This window comes from Python bivittatus, unplaced genomic scaffold (genome assembly GCF_059951505.1).
Source record: "Python bivittatus isolate LINGU-HERP-01145 unplaced genomic scaffold, Pbiv_v1 ctg000410_np1212, whole genome shotgun sequence".
In the NCBI taxonomy this organism is placed as follows: domain Eukaryota; kingdom Metazoa; phylum Chordata; class Lepidosauria; order Squamata; family Pythonidae; genus Python; species Python bivittatus.
Genome location: NW_028277067.1, coordinates 6,214,557 through 6,234,506, shown reverse-complemented (window position 1 = coordinate 6,234,506; position 19,950 = coordinate 6,214,557). Strand labels below are relative to the sequence as shown.

At 38.1% G+C, this 19,950-nt stretch overlaps 1 protein-coding gene across 4 annotated transcripts in view; it reads right to left on the bottom strand.

The window, feature by feature from the left end:
- Positions 1-19,950, bottom strand: part of RARA (retinoic acid receptor alpha) — a 183,324-nt gene that overhangs the window by 64,678 nt on the left and 98,696 nt on the right. The window contains exon 1 of one of the 4 annotated variants that reach the window (XM_025166854.2): positions 19,222-19,330. The exons of the other annotated variants lie outside the window; for them this stretch is intronic. Coding sequence (XP_025022622.1) covers positions 19,222-19,243 — 22 coding nt within the window. The 5' untranslated portion in view covers positions 19,244-19,330. Of the gene's footprint in view, positions 1-19,221; positions 19,331-19,950 lie in introns of those variants that run through there. 4 annotated transcript variants of the gene reach the window in all.

Below are 19,950 nucleotides of genomic sequence, written 5' to 3'. Positions count from 1 at the left end.
ACAATTTCCCTAAGGCTGGAGAAGCCCAATCAAAAAGCATGTTCAACATTTACACTGATTGCAAAACAAATAATTCAAAAGAGCATGTAAAACTATGCATACAGGACAATCATTTCTGCATTTCTCCTTGCCCCAGATTGCTTAGTCAACTTGACTCATGAGGCAATTCATTTCCAGTGTGCAATGTTATCCTTAGCCCTGGAAGAATTATAGCATCACCATACTGCAGCTTTTCAGAGGTAGTTATCTAATGCATTAAACTTTCCTCACCAATTAACATCCAATCTCCACCCCTAATTTTAAGTAACTCCCAATCCTCCATATCTGTAACAATTATCAAAATATTCCAAACACTGGAAGATTAAAATACACTCCCACAAATCCACAGAAAGATGCATAGACTCACAGATACAATCACAAAGACTACTAGTATGGGAATACTAGTGCATGTTTGACTGATATACAGAATTCTACCTGTTTAGGTAGATAATTCTGGTTCTCTCAAAATGAACATTTATCTATGTTCTTCTTTGCACATACTGTATTGAAACAGCTTTCCTCCAGATTTCCATGGATGTAGCAGAAAAGGCAAAATGCTTACCACACCTAGAAGCATATCACCTAGTAAGCCCAGAATCAAAGGAATGGTCCACCATAGTTCATGCGAAGTCCACCCAAGATCTTCTATAAGTGACTAACTGCACACTTCTGGGCAATGGATAATGTTATGTGCAATATTTAATTTGTGCAATATTTATCATAGTTCAGGCCTTCCATATTTGTTCAATACCAAGTTCTATCCAGGATCATAGGACAGAGGATAAAATCCCTATGAATCAAGGAACACAGTCCTGAAAGAAAGGATGAGTTTTCAAACAACTAAAGGGTCAAACCATATTTTCTTACAAATTAAAAACTGTCAGAACTCGGATTCACAACAACAGACAGGCTGGAAAAGACAAGATCGCACCTGCATCTCACTTTCAAAAAAACTTTAGTGTTGAGAAACGAAAAGAACTCTTAAAACCCAAAGACAAAGAATAAAAAAACAGTAATAATTCTTCATCTGATAAGGAAATTCCTAAGGGCTTTTTGTCGAAAGCTGCTTGATATAGTGTAAAACTGTTTTTATGACACTCCTATAAACATACACCAACCCAACTTAAGTGTGCCTTCCAAGCCCTCAAGGCTTCAGTTCTTTCCTAAGAACATACAGAGACAACACACGCAGACCCCCATTCTTTTCTCCCTCCTAAAAAATAAATCCTTGCACAAGCTACATAAAAATTCTGATATGGGGGAGCTGTATATGGGGAAGATCACCGGAAAAAATGCCCTTTTTTTGACAGGACAACGCTTAAAACAGTAACAGATAAATAGAGGCCTTTTCAAACCTTCAAAAGTCTTGTTATCCCATACATTAACAAACAAACAAACAAACAAATGTTCAAAATGTGATAAGGTCCAGGACCAAGAATCACTCCCATTTGCCTCCACATACAAACACACATACACTCATAAAAATCATTCAAAATCATTATTTCTTCCAGTTCTGGATTTAGCATGGGAAACATTGAAATAAACATATATTCTAACCACCAAAAGCGTTTATCTTAAGAATGCCTGAAAGTTTCTCCTGAACCCCGGACCTTCCCTACAGCATGTTAATTTCAGATGAAGAAGGCATAGCACCAACACATCCTAGGAACTCTCTCTGTTGTTGTCAAGTGACTGCATTTTTGCAGCCAGATCTGCTAGCCTAAATCTGTGGACATGGATTTCTATTTAATGAACATGTGTAACGAATGCTTTACCTTCTCAATTTTTCTGTAGCTGCGATGAAAAAGAAGCAAGCACAGATTATCCTCATTTTAAAAAATATTAAAATTATAGCAAAAATTACACATTATTTTATAAAATAATGTAACAGAATTGCAATACATGGTTAAATCCAATACTAAATGCAATGGGGAATCTAATGAGCTTGATTTACATTAATTAAATTAATGAAAATATACACAATATTACAATATGATTTAGAAATCTATTATACCAGTATATTTATAAAGGTTCTTAGCACTCATAAAAAAGTCATTAGCTTAAACAATGTAGAGAATTAAAATACTTCAATTTCTTCATTTCCACTGCAAGTTCTATTGAGCCATGGAATAATTAGTTTTACTCAGATGCATGCACAAATAATACAGGGCCCTCAATAAAAAGGAACAGGCTATCCTTCTCTTTAGCAGGTTCATATAAGCCAACAGCTGGGCCCTTTCTGGCCCATCCAAAACCTTTTTTCTCTGCCACAGATACAGCAGAGGGAGAACAAATTATTCCTACAAGTCATGGTTAATGCAAATTTCTATATTAGGGAGAGTGAGAAAATATATACATTAGCAATGCAGAATACTTTTGGTTTTTAAACAATCTCAGCAGAATTACCTGATATTTGTCTGAATGCAGTTTAAGAATAGCTATGTAGATGCAAACAATGAATATTTCAAAAGGATTAAAACATTCTTTCTCTCTCTGTGTATAATATATGCAGGAGGATCCCTAATTTCTTTATTTTATGATTCCAACTTTGAAGTCACCTGACTCCACAGCAATTCTGGGCAGCTTACAATTTAAAAGTCAAAAGAAAACAAAATCTATCAAAGTAAAAGAATACAGCTGACTGGAAAATACAAAGGGGCTCAACCATCACCTAATACAAGGCCTAGGAGAACAACTTCTTCGATAACTTCTCAATATGACACCAATATGTGTATAATGTTAAGCCTGTATCACTATTCCCATGCCATTAACCAGAAGTTTTGATACAACTGAAATTATTATTTTAGAAAGACTGAGTTTTTAAATCTGGCCCCCAACCTGGGGAAAAAAATGCAGCTTATGTGCATGTACGTGCTGCTTGCATCCAACAGAAAAGGCTCAGTGGGGCCTGTTTAAATAATAATAGAAAGTCAGAGGCTCTGCTTAGCCAGCAGCTTTTCAAACAAAAAGCCCCCAAACTTCCTGTAGGGAACATGACAAATGTCTGTTTTGATTCATTTAGTAAAAGACTGCGATGAAAGAGAAAGGAGGAAACAGACAAAGAAAGAAGAAGAGCATAAGAAAGAAAATAGAGCATAAGTCAGAGACCAAAAGAAAGACTATATATAGAAGGAGAAAAAGAAGATATGCATGAGAAAAAAAGCAATATAAGACATAAAAATGAGAAGAAACAGGAGGAAAAGTAAAAGTAAGAAAGAACGAGGGAAAACAGCAACTAAAACAAGAATAAAAGAAAGTAGGTAAAGATTGAAACATATAATGAAAACTAAAAAAAAACATTATATGAAAGGAGAGGGAAAGGGAACCAAATGGAATACAGTAGATGATATTTAGGAAGAGTAGACATCAGAATGCAACTGTAGAAGGAAAATACAAAAAGAAGGCTGAGAAACTCCTGATCTTGCTATTAAAACAACAGTTCCTATTTAACGTTCCCACCAAAATTAATGGAATTAAGTGTTGAATTCTGGCTAGATCACATCCTGAGTCAGAAAGGAGGTCTGGGGTCTACCAATAAATCTCTTGCTGAAAGCATGGAAGGTTTCAGATTCCAAATTTTCTCAGTCCCTTCAAGTTGAGTTCAATTCCTAGTGAGTACTTGGAGACATACATGCATTTCCCTGGGAACAACATGAAACCCCTAAAGTTTTCCTAATGCCCCCCCCATCCAAGTAGTAATCAGGTCCAAACCTGCTTAACTTTTCCAGATCAGCCAAGAGCAGCTAGTTGCTGCCATAACCAAAAGCTCCAATCAAGTTGTTGAAAAACGTGTGTGCATGTGTTTATGTAAAACACAACAAAAGAAAGAGATATAGCGGGGCTCTTAATGAAGAGTGGATTTTCACATGGAAGAATTTGTGAGTTTGCTTCTGAAATTTTTACAAATCCCTGGGCTGATCATATGCTCAGAAACATCCTTTCCTTAATGCTTAGCACACATCTGTCTCTGCCTGAATCATTATCGTGCTTCAGACAATACTTGGTAGAGCTCCAGGTTCTAATAAAAAAGTAAATTAGTTAGATTAAGTGAAATTAGATTACTATGTAATTCCTTCGGTTACTTAAGGCAGAGTAATTTCTTCAAGAATAAATCAATACAAACTCCTCACTTGGAAATACATTTAAGCTGCCATTCCTAGTGCTTCCAGACATTTTGGCCATATAATGTATATTATATGCAGAAAAGACTGGGGCTTGAGGGGAAAAGATTAGTTTCCAATTGCTATCCTACCCAGACCAAATTCCAGGAAAAGACGAGCGTGTACATTTTACTTGTATTTACATGCAACTGCACGGCTTGTGTGAGATTAAGACAACCTTGTGAATATACTAAGAAAGTATCTGTGGATACATTCTGTATCAGAGTAGAATAGTGGGGGTAAATGCTCTATTTGGCCCTAGTCAGGGAGTGTGTGTAGTTGTAGCTACTTTCATTTTTAAACAGGCATAAAAACAAATGAAAATTCAGAGCGCATACAAGGAAGATCACATAGCATACATTCATTTAAGCACTCTTAATGGATCCTTTTGCAGTTGAACTGCAAGCAAAAGACCCTCTTCTACTGATTCAGCAAAAGCAGAAGGCCAGCTTTTTAGTATTTATATTTATATTTTAGCATGCTGGCTGGGGAATTCTGGGAGTTGAAATTCACATATCTTAAAATTGCTAAGGTTGAGAAACACGGAAAAGGGTACTCTGACGCTTCAGCAGGAAGAAGCTGGAAACTAAAGAATAAACCCCTGCAATTACAAACTAGCATTCTCAGGAAGGAAGATGGGCAAGCTAAAACCTCTTCACCTGTTAAGTTAGTTTTCTACTTGCAGAGATTGTTTTTTGAACTTAAGAAAGTTCATTCTTCATTCCATGAAACATACCGACTAGGCCTCATTCAGGCAGTTCCACTACATTTTTAATAATCCTGTTTATCCTCTCACTCCACTGGGCACTCAGCCCCTACAAATAGTTAGATTCTGTTCACCACTCCTGAGAATTGGTTGATGTGGTAAGTTGTGTAATACAGCCTTCAACTGATATCCTGCAGATGTGTTAGGATTACAACTCCCAAAATTCCTGGTGAGCACTAGATATGAAGACAAAACTATTTGCACACAAGGAGACTTGATTCATAACAAACCTTTAATGCATCACAAGATTGTTTTAACACATGAAATGAAATTTGCCTCTGAGCTTCTCTCATGTGTGAAAGTGTACACATGTGTGATTATTTTTAATGATGAATTCAAAATGGAATACAGGCATGCTTTAAATTGTAACCCGTCTGAAAATTAATACTGACATTACTGATGCAAGGAATGCCAAAATCAGTCCAAGTTCAATTTACGAAACAGCCTAATTGTTGTACTGTGTTCACTAAAAGAGAAGTTAGTGATTTATTCCCGTTCCAGCTTTGGTGTCTTCCAGAAGTGTTGAACTATAATTTCACAATCTCTTTTAATGCAAAATTTCTATTTAAAATGCCGACCATAGTGTACACATACATGCATACACAGTTTCATCATCCCCTCAAAAATGCTTGTTGATTCCATTTCGATATCCACATACTCAGTTTTCTAAAAAGCTATTCCTCCCTGAATATCTTAAAATACTACGCTCTCTAATTGCATGTTTATAGGCCAATCCTTAGGGAAAGAAAAATAAATGGGGAACTCTATTAAAAAGCAAAACAGTATAAAGATGAAAATGATATTGGGGGAACACTGTATGATCAAAGAGAAAGAGAGGATGCATAGTAGCTTTGATCTTCTCAATTTCAAAGCTGACTCTTGAAAGTAATTTTTAGAAGATGGGAACACAAAGCCTTTCCACAGACATGGGCTAAAGAGGTTCACACAACATGCTAGGCAACACTAAAATGGGATGAGTAGTTTATGATTTAGGGGGATACAGGAAACCACCCATTGCCTTAGCATATTGTGTGAATTAGGTCATCATGATTTATTGGGGGGGCATAGCATGTCATGTGAATATAGCAGTGGTGTTTTGTTAACCTGGGTTTAAAATTTAACATGTTGTATGAACTCAACCAATGTAAAAAAAAAAAATTAAAATCAGATGCACCTTGAGTTCCAGCTAGGTACAAATAGCATTTTCAATCTTTAAGATTCAAAAGAAGAAAATACCTTCTTGGTAAATTACACTATTTGTATATTGAGCACATATCATGAGGTGAGATGCAAGAAGCTAAATGCTGCTTCATATTCTACTATGCGGAAGAGAGCTGTCTGAATCATATATCTATCAGGTAATCCTATATTAGTGCTGATCAGAAGCACCTTGTGGTGTAGCCTATTGAATCCAGACCCTGAGGTCAATTGCTGATGACCAAACCAGCTGCCAGTAACAGAAGCACATCAGTCCAAAGGAAAGGCTCTGCAGAACTCCAGGCTCCTAGGTTTGTTACAGGCCCAGCTAATTCAGAAATTTCATGCTATCTGCCAATCATAATCTGACATATAATCCCCAGGTACTTGCCAGGCCTGCTTCAAGTTCTAGAACCCCTCCCACTGCCTTTTCCATTGCACAGCCACTGTGGAAGGATGATGATAGCAGGGTTCAGCAAAACCCTCTGAGGCACCAAAAGTACATCAGGCTGTAGCAGGAAAGAATGAAGAGGAAAGATATGCTTGTAGGGATCCTTTCATACAGGAGGGAAGCCTGAGTACTCCAAGGTCCCCCACCCTTACTTGGAAGGACCCTGCACATATGCACTGGTATTTGTAAGGCCCCTTCTTATTGCTAATGAACATATGGCTTAACGACAACATAATTAATTGCACAGCAATGGGAAAGGCCTAGCCAACAGAACACTATACCTTTTCATTCGTGCTTTAACATAGGAGGTGGTTGATATGAACTCTCCAGTAGGGCTTACCACATGGGAACAGGTACTAGGCGGCACATTTTCTGTACACAGACACTCATGGCAGGGAATTGCTTTAAGGAGCAATTGTGCAATTCCCAACTAACTAAATTCATGCAGAAAAACTCTTAGTCTAATAGGACATCTTCCTCAAATTTGTTAAGCAAAAGTGAGGAAATCTACATAAATGGGTATATTGACTGTTATTGGTGGCAGTGCTGAAAACTAAGTTATTTGCTTCTCCTAGGGTTGGAGATCCTATCTCCAACAGGAGACTCAGGGTCTGAGACAGCCCCACTTTTCATTTATAAAAGCACAACAATTTTCTGAGCCAGAGGCTTCATTTTAGGAAGGACACACTACTTTCTTAGAGGCATAGCCATTCTCCAATTTGCCCGTAATCCCCCTCCATTTTATAGATTAAAAAATATTCTAACTTCCTTTATATACACATACACACTCAAAATCATGGAATCAGGAAATGGATAATTACCTGGCAACTGAGCTGGAAGTTAAGGGAAATCCTTCAGTTACAAAAACTTCCATCAGTTCCATTACCACAAACCCAGTGACACTCGGTTAAACTTTACTGCAGGAGTCCACTATCCTAAATTTGTGTAGAACCTCTTTTCATAGTGTCATTTAATCACTGTGGAATCCACATGAAGCCCCTGGGAGAATGTGCAAAGATTTTTTTCACCAACCAATAAAGCTTGGGAAAGAGAGGGAATCTACTCTCTTCTCGTTGTGCTAAACAACACTCCCTAAGCCTGTAACAACTCCACATTTTCAGCAACCAGTACAGGCATGTACGCACACACACACAGTCAGGTCTAAAGACAACCATCACCTAAGCTTTCCACTTGAAATTTATAACTAGGGTAAAGTCAAAAACATGACCCCTGATGTGTGAAATGCGGGGGACGGGTGTAGAATCTTTGCTCCAATTTGCTGTGCAATTTTAGTTAACCTAGGTTGTTGCAACAAAAATAGTTTAAAAAATTAACATATAAAGCATGAAAAGAAAGAAGTCTTTGATGGAAGCAAGTGGAACTGAAAGCTGGGGGGGGGAGAGAATCAAAGAAAAAGTAAGTATGGGGGGAGGATGGAGTTGATGTGATTTCTTTTTTATATAATGCTTAGCAATCATAAAGGCCAGACTGGCATTGCCAGTTCAGATGCATAAAATCTTGATCTGATGTCAAGATTTTGGTGTTTGCATGCACTGAGGGAAAAAAACAGCAGTGGAAATTAACCCAAGCAAAACATAGGTGACGTTTGCTCCTTGGAAATCCACTAACTACTGAAGGGAAAGGTTTTCTTCTAGGTGAAGGTCACAAAGACAGTGTGCCACTACAGTGGTCAACCAAGCCTGGAAGATGTTCCTTAAAAGTTGGTCCATATAAGTCTGTCCAGTGCTTTACAACTGCATTGTGTCCCAACATGCTAATCTGTCATCACACATGTAACATACCAGTAGGATCCATTATACCATCAGCATACCCATTCAATACAATTAGCTCAAGCATTTAATTTTCAGTCATGATGGACTTTGAATAGGCTGCGGCTGCCTAAACACGTTTTGAAAATGGCCAAATTCCACTCATTCTTGAAATCAATGTGTCTTTTTTTCTGAAATAGGTTTCCAATTATTATGCAGATGCACCCAATTTAAATTCTCTAAAATGACAGTCTCTATCCCTTCACCTAACCTCAGAAATAAGAAAAGATGGACCAGACCAAAGCCCATTTTAGTTTCTCAGTGGTCAACCAGATGCCATTGGGAGCCCAGGAGCAACAGATGTGTTTAGTAGCATCTTCTCACTTGTGTTCTCCAGCAATTGATATTTGACTGGTTTACAGTCCTTCGTACCAAAGCTAATAAGCAACTATCATGATCTGTAGCCAGTGAATGCCTTATTTGTTACAAATTATACAATCTCCCTTTAAAACCCATTCTGATTACTGGCCCTCACCATCTTGAGATTGTGAATTTTATAGTTAGCTACTCTGAAGTGAAAAAGGATGTCCTTTTGCTCTTTCACAATCTCTTGAACTTTAGCTTAATTGGATAATTCCTACAATTATGCTAAGAAAAAAATTTCAATTGACTCTCTTTGCACAATACATAATACTATACATTTTTTTCAAACCCCACCCCCTACTTTACTCACCATTTTTCTAAATTAAAAAGCTCTAAATATTGCAAACGTTTCTCATAGATGAATTGTTCCAGTTAAAGACATGCTTTTCCAATTCACCTAGAAAACATTCTCCAAAATGTCATCTCTGCAAGTGATGAGTTTCAAGGTCCTGAGGAAATCTTCATCCATCAAATCTGTAAATGGAGTTGCAACAGGCACTTAAAACTTGTTCACAGCAAGAATTGTGGACAAGTTTTTTATACCTGTATCAAAACTTCCATTCAGAATGGAACCAGGAAACTGAGCAGGGGGCATGGGCATAACTCACTTATGTTTCAAGTACATGTCATGTGTTGACCTTAGTATCTATTGGACCTTATGACATTATGAATTGAATTGTACAGAACTTAAATGCCTTTCTGTCTACTGCCAATCCCTTGCCAGACCACAGAGTCCCACAAATCAAACTACCAAGCCAATAAATGCAAAAAAAGAGCAAATGAAATCAAGCTACCTCCAATCACAGGTATACTTACACTACATTTCCACCTTGTCTTTCTGTTTTTTAAATAGTCAAGGCAGATTTACAGCAAAACATAAATTAAGAATCAAAATATCACATTGATCATTTGAGTAATAGGGAAATGTAATGATTCCTATTTTACAGATAGGAGAACTGAAGCAAGAGACAGATTGTAAGAGTAACTAATGCTAAGAGGATATTGAGAACATATTACAACATCCATGCAAGACTACCCACTGAGAACACTGCCAACTCTCCTTAACAATTTTCATTGAAATTTCCAGATTCAGACTCACTCACACATATATCCATGTGCATGCACACATATGCACATCCATTCTAAAAAATATATCAACACCAAACATGGCTAAATAGCCCTCAAGGTAGCTTGAAATCTCTCTCAGAAAGGGATGCAGGGAGCCCTAGAAGTCTAGAAATAGTCCCAAGGCATCTTTGTGCTGCTACAATTATTCCAGAAGAAAATTCCAGATATAATTTATCAAACTATAAAGAGCTCACTTGCAAAACCAAAGAACTCACCACTCTTTGCCTCCAAGGAGAGGCCATATCTCATATCCACACACACACCCATACACCAAGAGGGAAAAGAAGATGCTCTTTGTGCCAAATGTCAGGAAGCATTCCTTATCCAATCAAACACAATGTTGAAACAGGACATGCAAACTTCCCAACCTGTCTATGATAAACATTAACTCAGAGTAGGAATTCATCACAACATGCACGGCATTATTCCTTCAGCAAAGCACTACGAGGGCTATTGTCATGCACAATTCACTTCCTCCTTTCTTCTGTATGCCTTTTTTTTTTTTTTAAAAAGAATGGTCTCTGATGAAATATTTTGGCTTTTGTTCAAGGGATTCTCCCCTCCTGCAGTTTCCGTCAGCCCCTCCTTATTCCACCTCCTCCAAATAAGAGAAACTCATTTATCCAATTCAGCAGGCCCCTTTTAAAAGCAGGCAAATTCCAAGCTGAGAATTATGAGGTCCTCCAATACCACCAGCTTCTGACAGAATGATAAAAAGCCACCCTTCTATTAATGGGTATTTCCCATCCCCTGAACAACCCAGCTGGGGAAGACCAGCTATAATTAATCTTTAACTCTGCATCAAAAGGGAGAAAGGCAGGTGAAAGGAGGCGGTGGCAGAGGAGAAAAGAGGGGACATCAGATCAGAGGAGAATCTACTATTTATTCTCAGCCTCATTGGGAAAATATAACAAGAACTTATTACAGCCCACAAAACCTATAACAAACCATGATGTAGATCTTAGGTATAGGTTCCTTTCTTCTTGTTTTTTAAAAAATAGGAGGTATATTTCTGTAGTTCAAATTGAAAAGAAATCAGTTTGTTTAGTAATTTTTTAGAAATAAGCCTCATTTCATGAGGGAGAAGAGAGTATAATATAAATACAATACAACTCAATACAAAACAGCCTCCCAAAAACACTGAACTAGTCACTTCAATTGTAGGTGTCTTCATTGTGACATCACAACAATCGTCCAATGTCTATACAAATGCTAATTTCGTTGTACTTTGAAATGCAGACGATTTTAAAAGTAGAAAACAAGATAAGCATCTTTTATCTGCTAACCATCTACCAAACACAAATCTGGCCACCAATTTACTTTTCTGTGGCAAAAATGGTGATCGTCAATTGATATTGCCTGCCTTGAAGATTGTATCTTATTTGTAAAATAAAACAAATGTGCTGGCTTTATACTTATGCTTTAAGTAAGCATATTCTTAGAAGGTAATTTCCAATGGACATTTCTGTTTTAGCCATACCACACCAGAATAGACTGCATAAGGAAGCAAGCTAGAGACAGTTTAGAAGCTGTTGTAAATTACCATTTTTAAAAAAAATTAAAATATCAGCCTTTCTCAACTGATGCCTTCCAGGTATCTTTGGATTGCAACTTCCAGAATCTACAACCAGCATTGCCAGAATTTCTGGAAGGAACAGCTCAATGTATCTGAAAGGCATCCAGTTGAGAAATGCAGTTTTTTCTTTCCACATGAAACTGATGGGTTTTAAGTCTTATTAATGTGAGTCTTTACATTAAGAGTATACAAATACATTTCCCAGGCTCATCTCCTGGAAATTACTCACACCTACACATATATGCTCACTCATATGACCATGCACAGTGGAAAAGAAGGTAATATAGAAAGCAAGGGTGCTTCATTGTATGATTTGTTTTTATATATACATTTTTGTATTTTTAAAAAATATAGTTTTAATTACTGTGAGCCACCTAGTGTCATGAATTTGAGATGGGCAGCTATATAAATTGGAAAAATAAATAAATAAGATGCCTCTTATCTTTCTCTAAAAAAGATTTTTCTGAAGCTATCCTGTCTTTTGCTCCTTAAAATATTTGGTGCTATAAGGAAAACAATGAAACAAATAGTAAAAAAAAAAAAAAAAAACCATAGGAAGATCACAAAAGCAAGACAACCGTAAAATTCTGCATATAAGTCAGAGTGAACCCACAATAAGGCTTCATCTGGAAATACCCCAGTAGTGCCCCTTCAAACCCTCAAAGAGCCAGATGGCACTGAGGAGGTAGAGACAAGTATCTGCTGAATGTGGTGGAAGAGAAGATGGAAAAGATGGTGTGTTTCAAAACCAATCCCAGCTCTGTTTGCATAATTGAGTGCCTAGACTCAAAGACCTACCCTGAGAAAGTATGATTTGGGAAACTAGTGGATTGTGAAATGCTGTGTGGAACAGAGGTTTCTTTCTGCAAACATGAAAAATGTGAGTGGAGAATCAGGGTTTTGAAAGCATGAAACTCTGTGTCCTTTTCCACCTCCACTATGTAAAAGAGAAAAGATTTTGGAAGAGTTTTAAGACAGTATTCAATATGTGGGAGACAAAGGACATGATCAAGGGAAGAGGTGAGAAATGAAAACAGTTGGAGAGCCCTCAAAGGCCTAGGAATGAGTAGAATGGGCCTGCAATATAGGGAATGGCAAAATACTGCTTGTCATCAATCACCCCTCCCTCTGGCTATTTTCCTTCACTGCTGGACTGGGGAGACGGTGGCTGGCACCACTGAAATGGGGAGGGGAGTTTGCAAGTGTTGGCGGTTAAGTGTGAAAAGACAGAATGGCAGGGTGTTGACAGCAAAAAATCAGGGGTGCCAACAGGAGGCATTAATGGACTATACTGGTACCAATGTTAAGGAAATAAAGAGTACGTATGCATGCATGCATGCAACAGCAGGATGAGAGCAAAGGCTAGATAGCTGTTGGTAAGCCATTGGTCTTATTTACTTCATGGACATCTGCTTTGAAGGTATAGAAAACAGAGAAAAATGGTCAGGATTATGTGTGCTGTTATTCTACAATTATACTAAGCACAAAAGGAATTTGATACAATGTGTAAAAATCAGCACCCTACACATCTAAAATGTCTTTGAGCTTTTTTTTCTTTCAGTTTTAAAAATAAACATTCTACATCTTATTTAAGGAAAGAAAAGTTGCTGCACTTTCAGTTTTGTAATAAACACAGTTGGATAGTCTACCCTATGGTTGGCTGCAAACTACTGGTCCATGCTCAACCACCAGTGCTTTGAACATGCCAGCATGTGGAATTATGGATATAGCTGTGTAATGCCGGACCCAGAAATCTAGCCTGTGTGGGGTTGTCATGCTCAAATGTTCTGTTACAACTGACATGGAGGGATCACATATGTTCCCCAGGCATCTCTTACCCAACACCATTCTTAATTAAGAGGCAAACATCCTTGCAATCCCTTTTCATTTCTCTTTACCCAGCAGCAATCACATAATGCATGGGAAGTCCTGAATAATGAACGCTCAGTTCGAAGCCCTTTCTAAGCCTTTTAAAAAAGCAAGGGAGATGAATATTTTATTGGCCACACTTGGCTGGACCACTTCTGCTACGGCAAGAAAATAGCCACAGCAAGGAGTAGAAGGGAAAGGCATGGAAGCGGGGGGGGGGGGGGAGGGGAGAAAAGAACTACAGTATTTGTAACCTTGGGGGAGGAAGATATGCTAATTTACCTTTTAAGCAAAAACTGGAAGTATTTAGGGCTTTCTGAATTGGGGTTGACTCTCTCTTATACATACGTATAAGGCCAGCCTTACAATTAGGCAACCGAGGACGATGGCTGCCCCAACTAATAAACATTACAAAGAACATAAAAGTGTCCTACTGCATTAGTCCAAATAATCCAACAACAGCAGCATCTTCGTTCGGCATAGTGGCCAAACAAGTTATTTTGGGAAATCCACAAATCACCATCAGGAGTGTATGTGTATAGAATTAAGAGTGACAAATTGTCAGCTATTATAATATTTTTCACACCTGGCAATGGGAAGTGGTACCATCTGATTTTTGGCCTCAGATTATAATCTTGCATAGTTCTGATGTCAGCGGGATTTAGCTCAATGGAGCAAATTATTCTGGAGCCACAGATGCTTCAGCCCCAACATTAAATCTCAAAGGGTACTGGGGTATCAGTGCATATAAAATTTAAGAAATTATAGCCAAGGCTCTCAAGTCTTATGAAGCCCTTTAAAATGTGATTGGGCAATTTCATGGAGGACAGGTGCATCAAAGAGCTATTAGTCATGGGATTCAGTGTTATCTAGACTGAGGTTAGGTTGCCTTCAAACATCAACTGCAGGTGAACAAGGAGGATTTTGTCCTGATCTAGTAGGGCTATTCTTACATAAGTCTCTGTACCAGGATGGAACAGAACTACTGAGTTAAAGATGCAGTGCTGTCTGTAACTGGTATCCTTTGTTTAAATTTTGCACTTTTTATTTTTGCTTTCTGCTTGTGATACCACCAAATGTGTATTTGCTACATTAAGTTGTTCTGTGTTGAACTGCTATGCATGTATCTATGTATGCATTATTTGTTTGTTGCTTCAGTCTACAGATGCTAAGTAGTTGGTATCATGTATGACTATATTCCATGGTGAAACTAAATTTGATTTAATTTATTTAAAATTAAATGAATGTAATTATTCCCTGTGTGTGTAGCCATTTTTCCCTGTTATCACATTAAAAATTGCAACTGGATGGGAAACTTGTAGGGGCTGCAGCTTATACAATCCTGTAGTAACACCTACAGTACCAGTAGCCCCTTAAATCAGGGATGGTACATTCTGACCCTCAAGAGGTTTTGGAGTACAGGTCTTCTGCTATGATGGCTGAAACTGATGGAGTTATATCTGCAAACTTAAGATGGCCACATCAGATCAGCACAGCATGTAAATCCTGGCTTCTGCTCGAAAGTGCATGGGTCCACCCAACAACCTACTCCTAAAGAATGTATAAATAGTACAAAGGTTAAGAAACTCTTTCCGGCATAACTCTTAATGTTAATTGTAGAAGTTAGAAAGAAAGAGGGAAATTCTTGCTTCCTTGAACTCATATCAGCCTTCTTCAAATCTCACTACAGTACTGAAACTGCCAAGGCTGATAATTTGGGATGGGAAGTGGCAGAATAGGAACAGAATGGGTAATGAACATAGAAACATGTAAGTTGCTTTACACCAAACAAGACATTTTGGTTCAGATGGACTGCTATAATTTACTCACTAGTTAGTGCTAGCGTTACAAGATCTTGGGCAGCCATCTTCCCATGGTATCTTACTTTATTCATTTTAACCATGGAAGCTAGACATTTAAAATAATTGCATTACTTTTTTTTTTAATGTCAGGGAAGTTAGGATTTCTTGTCATATTTTTTCATTTACAATTTCTTGACATACTTTTCTAATTCCCACCCCTGACACACCACCTCCCATTCCAAGCTGTTATTTTCCACCAACATGACTGCAGCCTGATAAGCTTTTGACCTACTTTCATATGCCAGAGCAGCAATATGCCCCCCTTCCCAGCAGTTGCATCAACACTTCTCACCCTTGCCCCCCACAAGGCATTTTCTTGGGCTGGTGGAGACAGTAGCTCTTCAAAGACATTTACACAGAGTGATCTCCTGAAACATCTGATTACCTTCCCAAGTCAGTCCCTGTTTTGGTCCATCTGGAAACATAAAGTTCTGCTTAAAGTTCCTTCCCTCCCCAATCCAACACTCACAAAAGTGACAGAGATTCAGTTGTGGGTAGAATGACAACAGTATTTTTCAACCTTAGCTACTTTAAGATGTATGGACTCAACTCCCAAAATTCCCCAGCCAGCCTAGCTGGGGAATCCTGGGAATTGAAGTCCACACATCTTAAAGCTGCCAAGATTGAAAAACACTGGACAACATGGTATTGCTGGGACACAATATAGTTTCCCAACACAGACACAAACTTACACAGTGTAACTATTTATCCCAATGATACACTATTTGGGGGGATAAGGGCTGATTTCTGCCTTTGTGTAACTCTACAGTTAGTTGGAAGAAAGAAAAAAGTAGGTAGGTTTATGCTGGTCTTTGACCGTAATAAAGATTTGATTGAAGTAGGTAGGTCAGGACAAAGTAATAAATGTGATTATTCAAATTTAATTAAATATAATTAAATTCAGTAAATATTATTGTATCCTGATTTAGCACAACCCCTATCTTCCCTTCTTCTTTCCATAATTTGCCTCACTATTTATCATCTGTGGAATTCCATGCTGCATGACGTGACCAAGACCATTAGCTTACACAGCTTCAGAGAAAAAAAATACATTTATGCAGACAAGCTTGTCAGTGGCTATTAACAGCAATAGTTTAATTGAACCTCCATGTTCAAAACCAGTGTATCTCTGAACACTGTATACAGGAAACAAAGGGAAGGCTTTTTGCTTTCATATCCTGTTCTGAACTTCCCAGAGGAATCTAATTTGACAAGCTTAGAGGAATGCAAACTAGACAAAGACATCATCTAATCCTCCAAAGTTCTCCTTGTATTCCCATTTCATACTTCAATGCAACTAGGTTTACAAGCAGGGGAGACATACCTAGGCTGCAGGAATTTTGGAAAAGCAGAGGCTCACAAGAAGCACTTTTTTTGGTTCTAGTCCTTACAGATGGGGATAAGGGAAGCAAAATACAAATAGAAGTAGCTGCCAAACCCTTCCGACCTCCACCCCCACCCCTCAACACACATAGTAAACCTACTCTGCCCCCCTCCCTTATTCCATCAACGCCTCACATTCCCACGCAGCCTCCACACAGTGGCCAGCCCAAGAGATTCACTAATAGCACCCCTTGAATGCAGCTGACGACTTAGATCACATCAGATGTTCAACTGGCAACACTTTAAATGTCACTGACCTGGAAGGGTGGATAGAACCAGAGAATTAATTCAATTCCAGACCCAACAGGGTGGGGTGCAGAGGGAGAAATGAGATGGCAAGGTGAGCTAAGAGGAGAACGAGTAAAACAACAAGTTGTGTGGACTTAAATATCTGAGTTTCTACACTGCCCTGAAAACTAGAATTTCTCCCAATGGTCACTTAGTAAAATCCTAACACACAGGATATGCACATACATGCAGAAAAAGAAATAAATAATAGTGACACCAGAAAATTATTTCTCCTTATCACAGCATTGGTCTTTTCCTAAAACTTTGTATTTCTGTTTTATATGCACATATTTGCATTTCCCACTTAAGCCCCAAATTTTTCAAATTAGAAAGACACGTATATCCAAGCCCTGAACCTACAATCTTAAGAGAACAGCCTCCACTTTGCTCTCAAAATTTCATTCTCTATAGAACATCACCATAACATGCTCCTCCAACTTCTTCACTAGTCATTGATTCATCTATTATGCCACCAAAAATATAAAAGGTGGAAAAAGAAAACATGATGTAACATATGTTTCACATATCTTTAAAAAGTATACACACACACACAACTACACCTCTAACGTTTTTTAAAAATCACACCATGATTTAAATCTACAACAACAATGACAACAAAAGCTTGACAGTACTACTCTCTAATTAATTACGCCAATGGAAGACTGAATCCAGATCAATTGCAGGCAAGCTGGGCCTTGGGCCAAAATCCATGGTTGCCTAGGACAGGAATGGGGCAGGGTGAACTTCCAGATAATGGCTGCAGCAGATGGGGCAATGCCAAGCAGGCCTGGCATCAGTAGTTGGGCTGGCAACTTCTTACACCAGGGATGCTCACCATAGCGTCCTCCCTTCTTATTTATTAAAATTATACATGTATTATTACAGGTGACAACTTTCTTATTTTTAATTTTTAAATTATATGTCTACAACAAGTGGTGCCAATTCCTTAGAAATACACATGGCTGCTAAAGGCTTCCATCCATTACGACGCTTAAGCCCAGGATCTAAAACCACCAGCTGTACCACTGATCCAACTGAACAGCTGGGTTCCCACCTTTACCTTCCCCCACAGCAGTCTAGAAGATGGGATCCTCTCTTCCTACCATCTTTCCTCCACTCAGAGGCTGAGAATATTCCAATAGCCTTCCTCCATGAACAGGTGGGAAGCAATTTCTCTGTGCATAGAGAAATGTGAGAACAGACTGTTGGGGAAGAGGTAGGTGCCTTGCAGCTGGCTAGTGCAAATCTGATTTCTGGGTTCCTGCTGTCAACTGACTACAAGATAACTGGAAAGGGGATCAAGAGGGGACTGTTAGTTTCCTGCTGCTAGCAGCAGTTGCAAACTTGCTTTCCATTTTGATCTAGTCATATAAAAATGAATTGCCTCTTTACCCTATTTTCCTTCTCTCTCTTTTGGGCTTTGTGACAACAGTACACCTGTCAAAGAACAGCAAAGAAAGAAAGAGAGAGAGAGAGAAGTTATCAGTTGGAGACACATGAAGACTGATTTATAGCATGTCTCTCTGAAATATGCATGCCCATTTTAGTATTAAAAGTTTAATTACATGGACTTCTCTCAAAGAATCTTGGGAATTATACTTAATTAAAGTATTAATTAAAGTATCTTTAAACCCAAACATGTGATACTGCATATTTCTTTGCAAAAAAACCCTGATTTTCACATGAATCCCCTAGTATTCCTGAGAAGAGGGAATGATCATTAAATTTGCTAAGTCTCCAGTGCAAATATAAACTAAGAGGTTAACGTGACATTTTTTCTCCCACTGTAAGGTCTACTCAAATATGTATTTGTTTCTAGGTAGCTACAATCTACTGAGAATTCACAAAGCACACAGACGCTCAAAAAATTATACACAAAGATTTGTGATTTGATATTCTGTGTTTTATACCAATTCTATACCAATCGTAACAGACGATTCACAGTTGTTGCAAGACATTTACATCCAAAGATGGAACTTTCAGTTGCCCAGTGATTAAGAGCTTAATCAATGCATTGGTTTGCCATTAAATGATCAATTAATTAACTGAAGGAAAATTAATATACAAGTATTCAGTACTGGTAATATTTCTTGCAGGCATTTAGTTAAGAATAATATTACTGCTTTTCTGAACCTAACATCACTAGCAAAGAAATTCACTATTTGGACACTTAGTATAAAACAACTGTCAGAAAACTCCATAAATTTAACCACTAGTTCAACTAGCTCTCATACAGCAAGCTACATTAGACATAATGAAAAGACTATTTTTAAAAGGTGTGTGCATGCTGATTTTCAATATGTAACAGACCTTGGCACCTTATGGCTCTCATGGATATGGATGCACAGGGCCTTTCTTCAACAAACCTGCTTTTCCTTTGCCTTGTACAAGCAACTGATGAACAGGTGATCCTTCAAGTACCAAGATTCCAAACCATGCAACATTTTAAATACAACATTTTGCACTGAGCATTGCACTGTGCCTGAAACAGCCTGGGAGCCAGGGAACTGTTTAGATACCAGCAAATGCATTCCCTCTCACCAGCTTATCATTAGCAACCTAGTGGATCTATTTTAAACTTGTGACAGATTTCAATTCTTCAGGAATTAAACTGGGCTGGGCAGAGATTATGAGAGTCAAAGTCTAATACATTTGCAGATGCAGAAAGAAGCTCTTGTCTTGAGATTAAAATCTATTTTTAATAGTTCTCCTTTTCCCTTCACTATTATGCTCTTTGCTTGTCATTCTTAAAAGTGTGAACCTACCTACAAGGTTTGGGTTTTTTCCCCACTTAATTAATATACAGAAGGCAAAATGTGGAAAGATAGCAATTGGATCCCTGGGAAGAGAGCCTCCTAATTCAGACTTGGGGAATTTGCTCATTTCACCTTTCCTTTTCTCTACGGTTTGCTTTCAACTTGCATGAAAATGATATACATCCTAAACAAGAAAAGTACACAATCTCAGAAGGGTGGGTACACACACCAGGGAATTACAGTGAATGAAAAACAATTAACTTCTATTTGCTTTCTGTTCAAT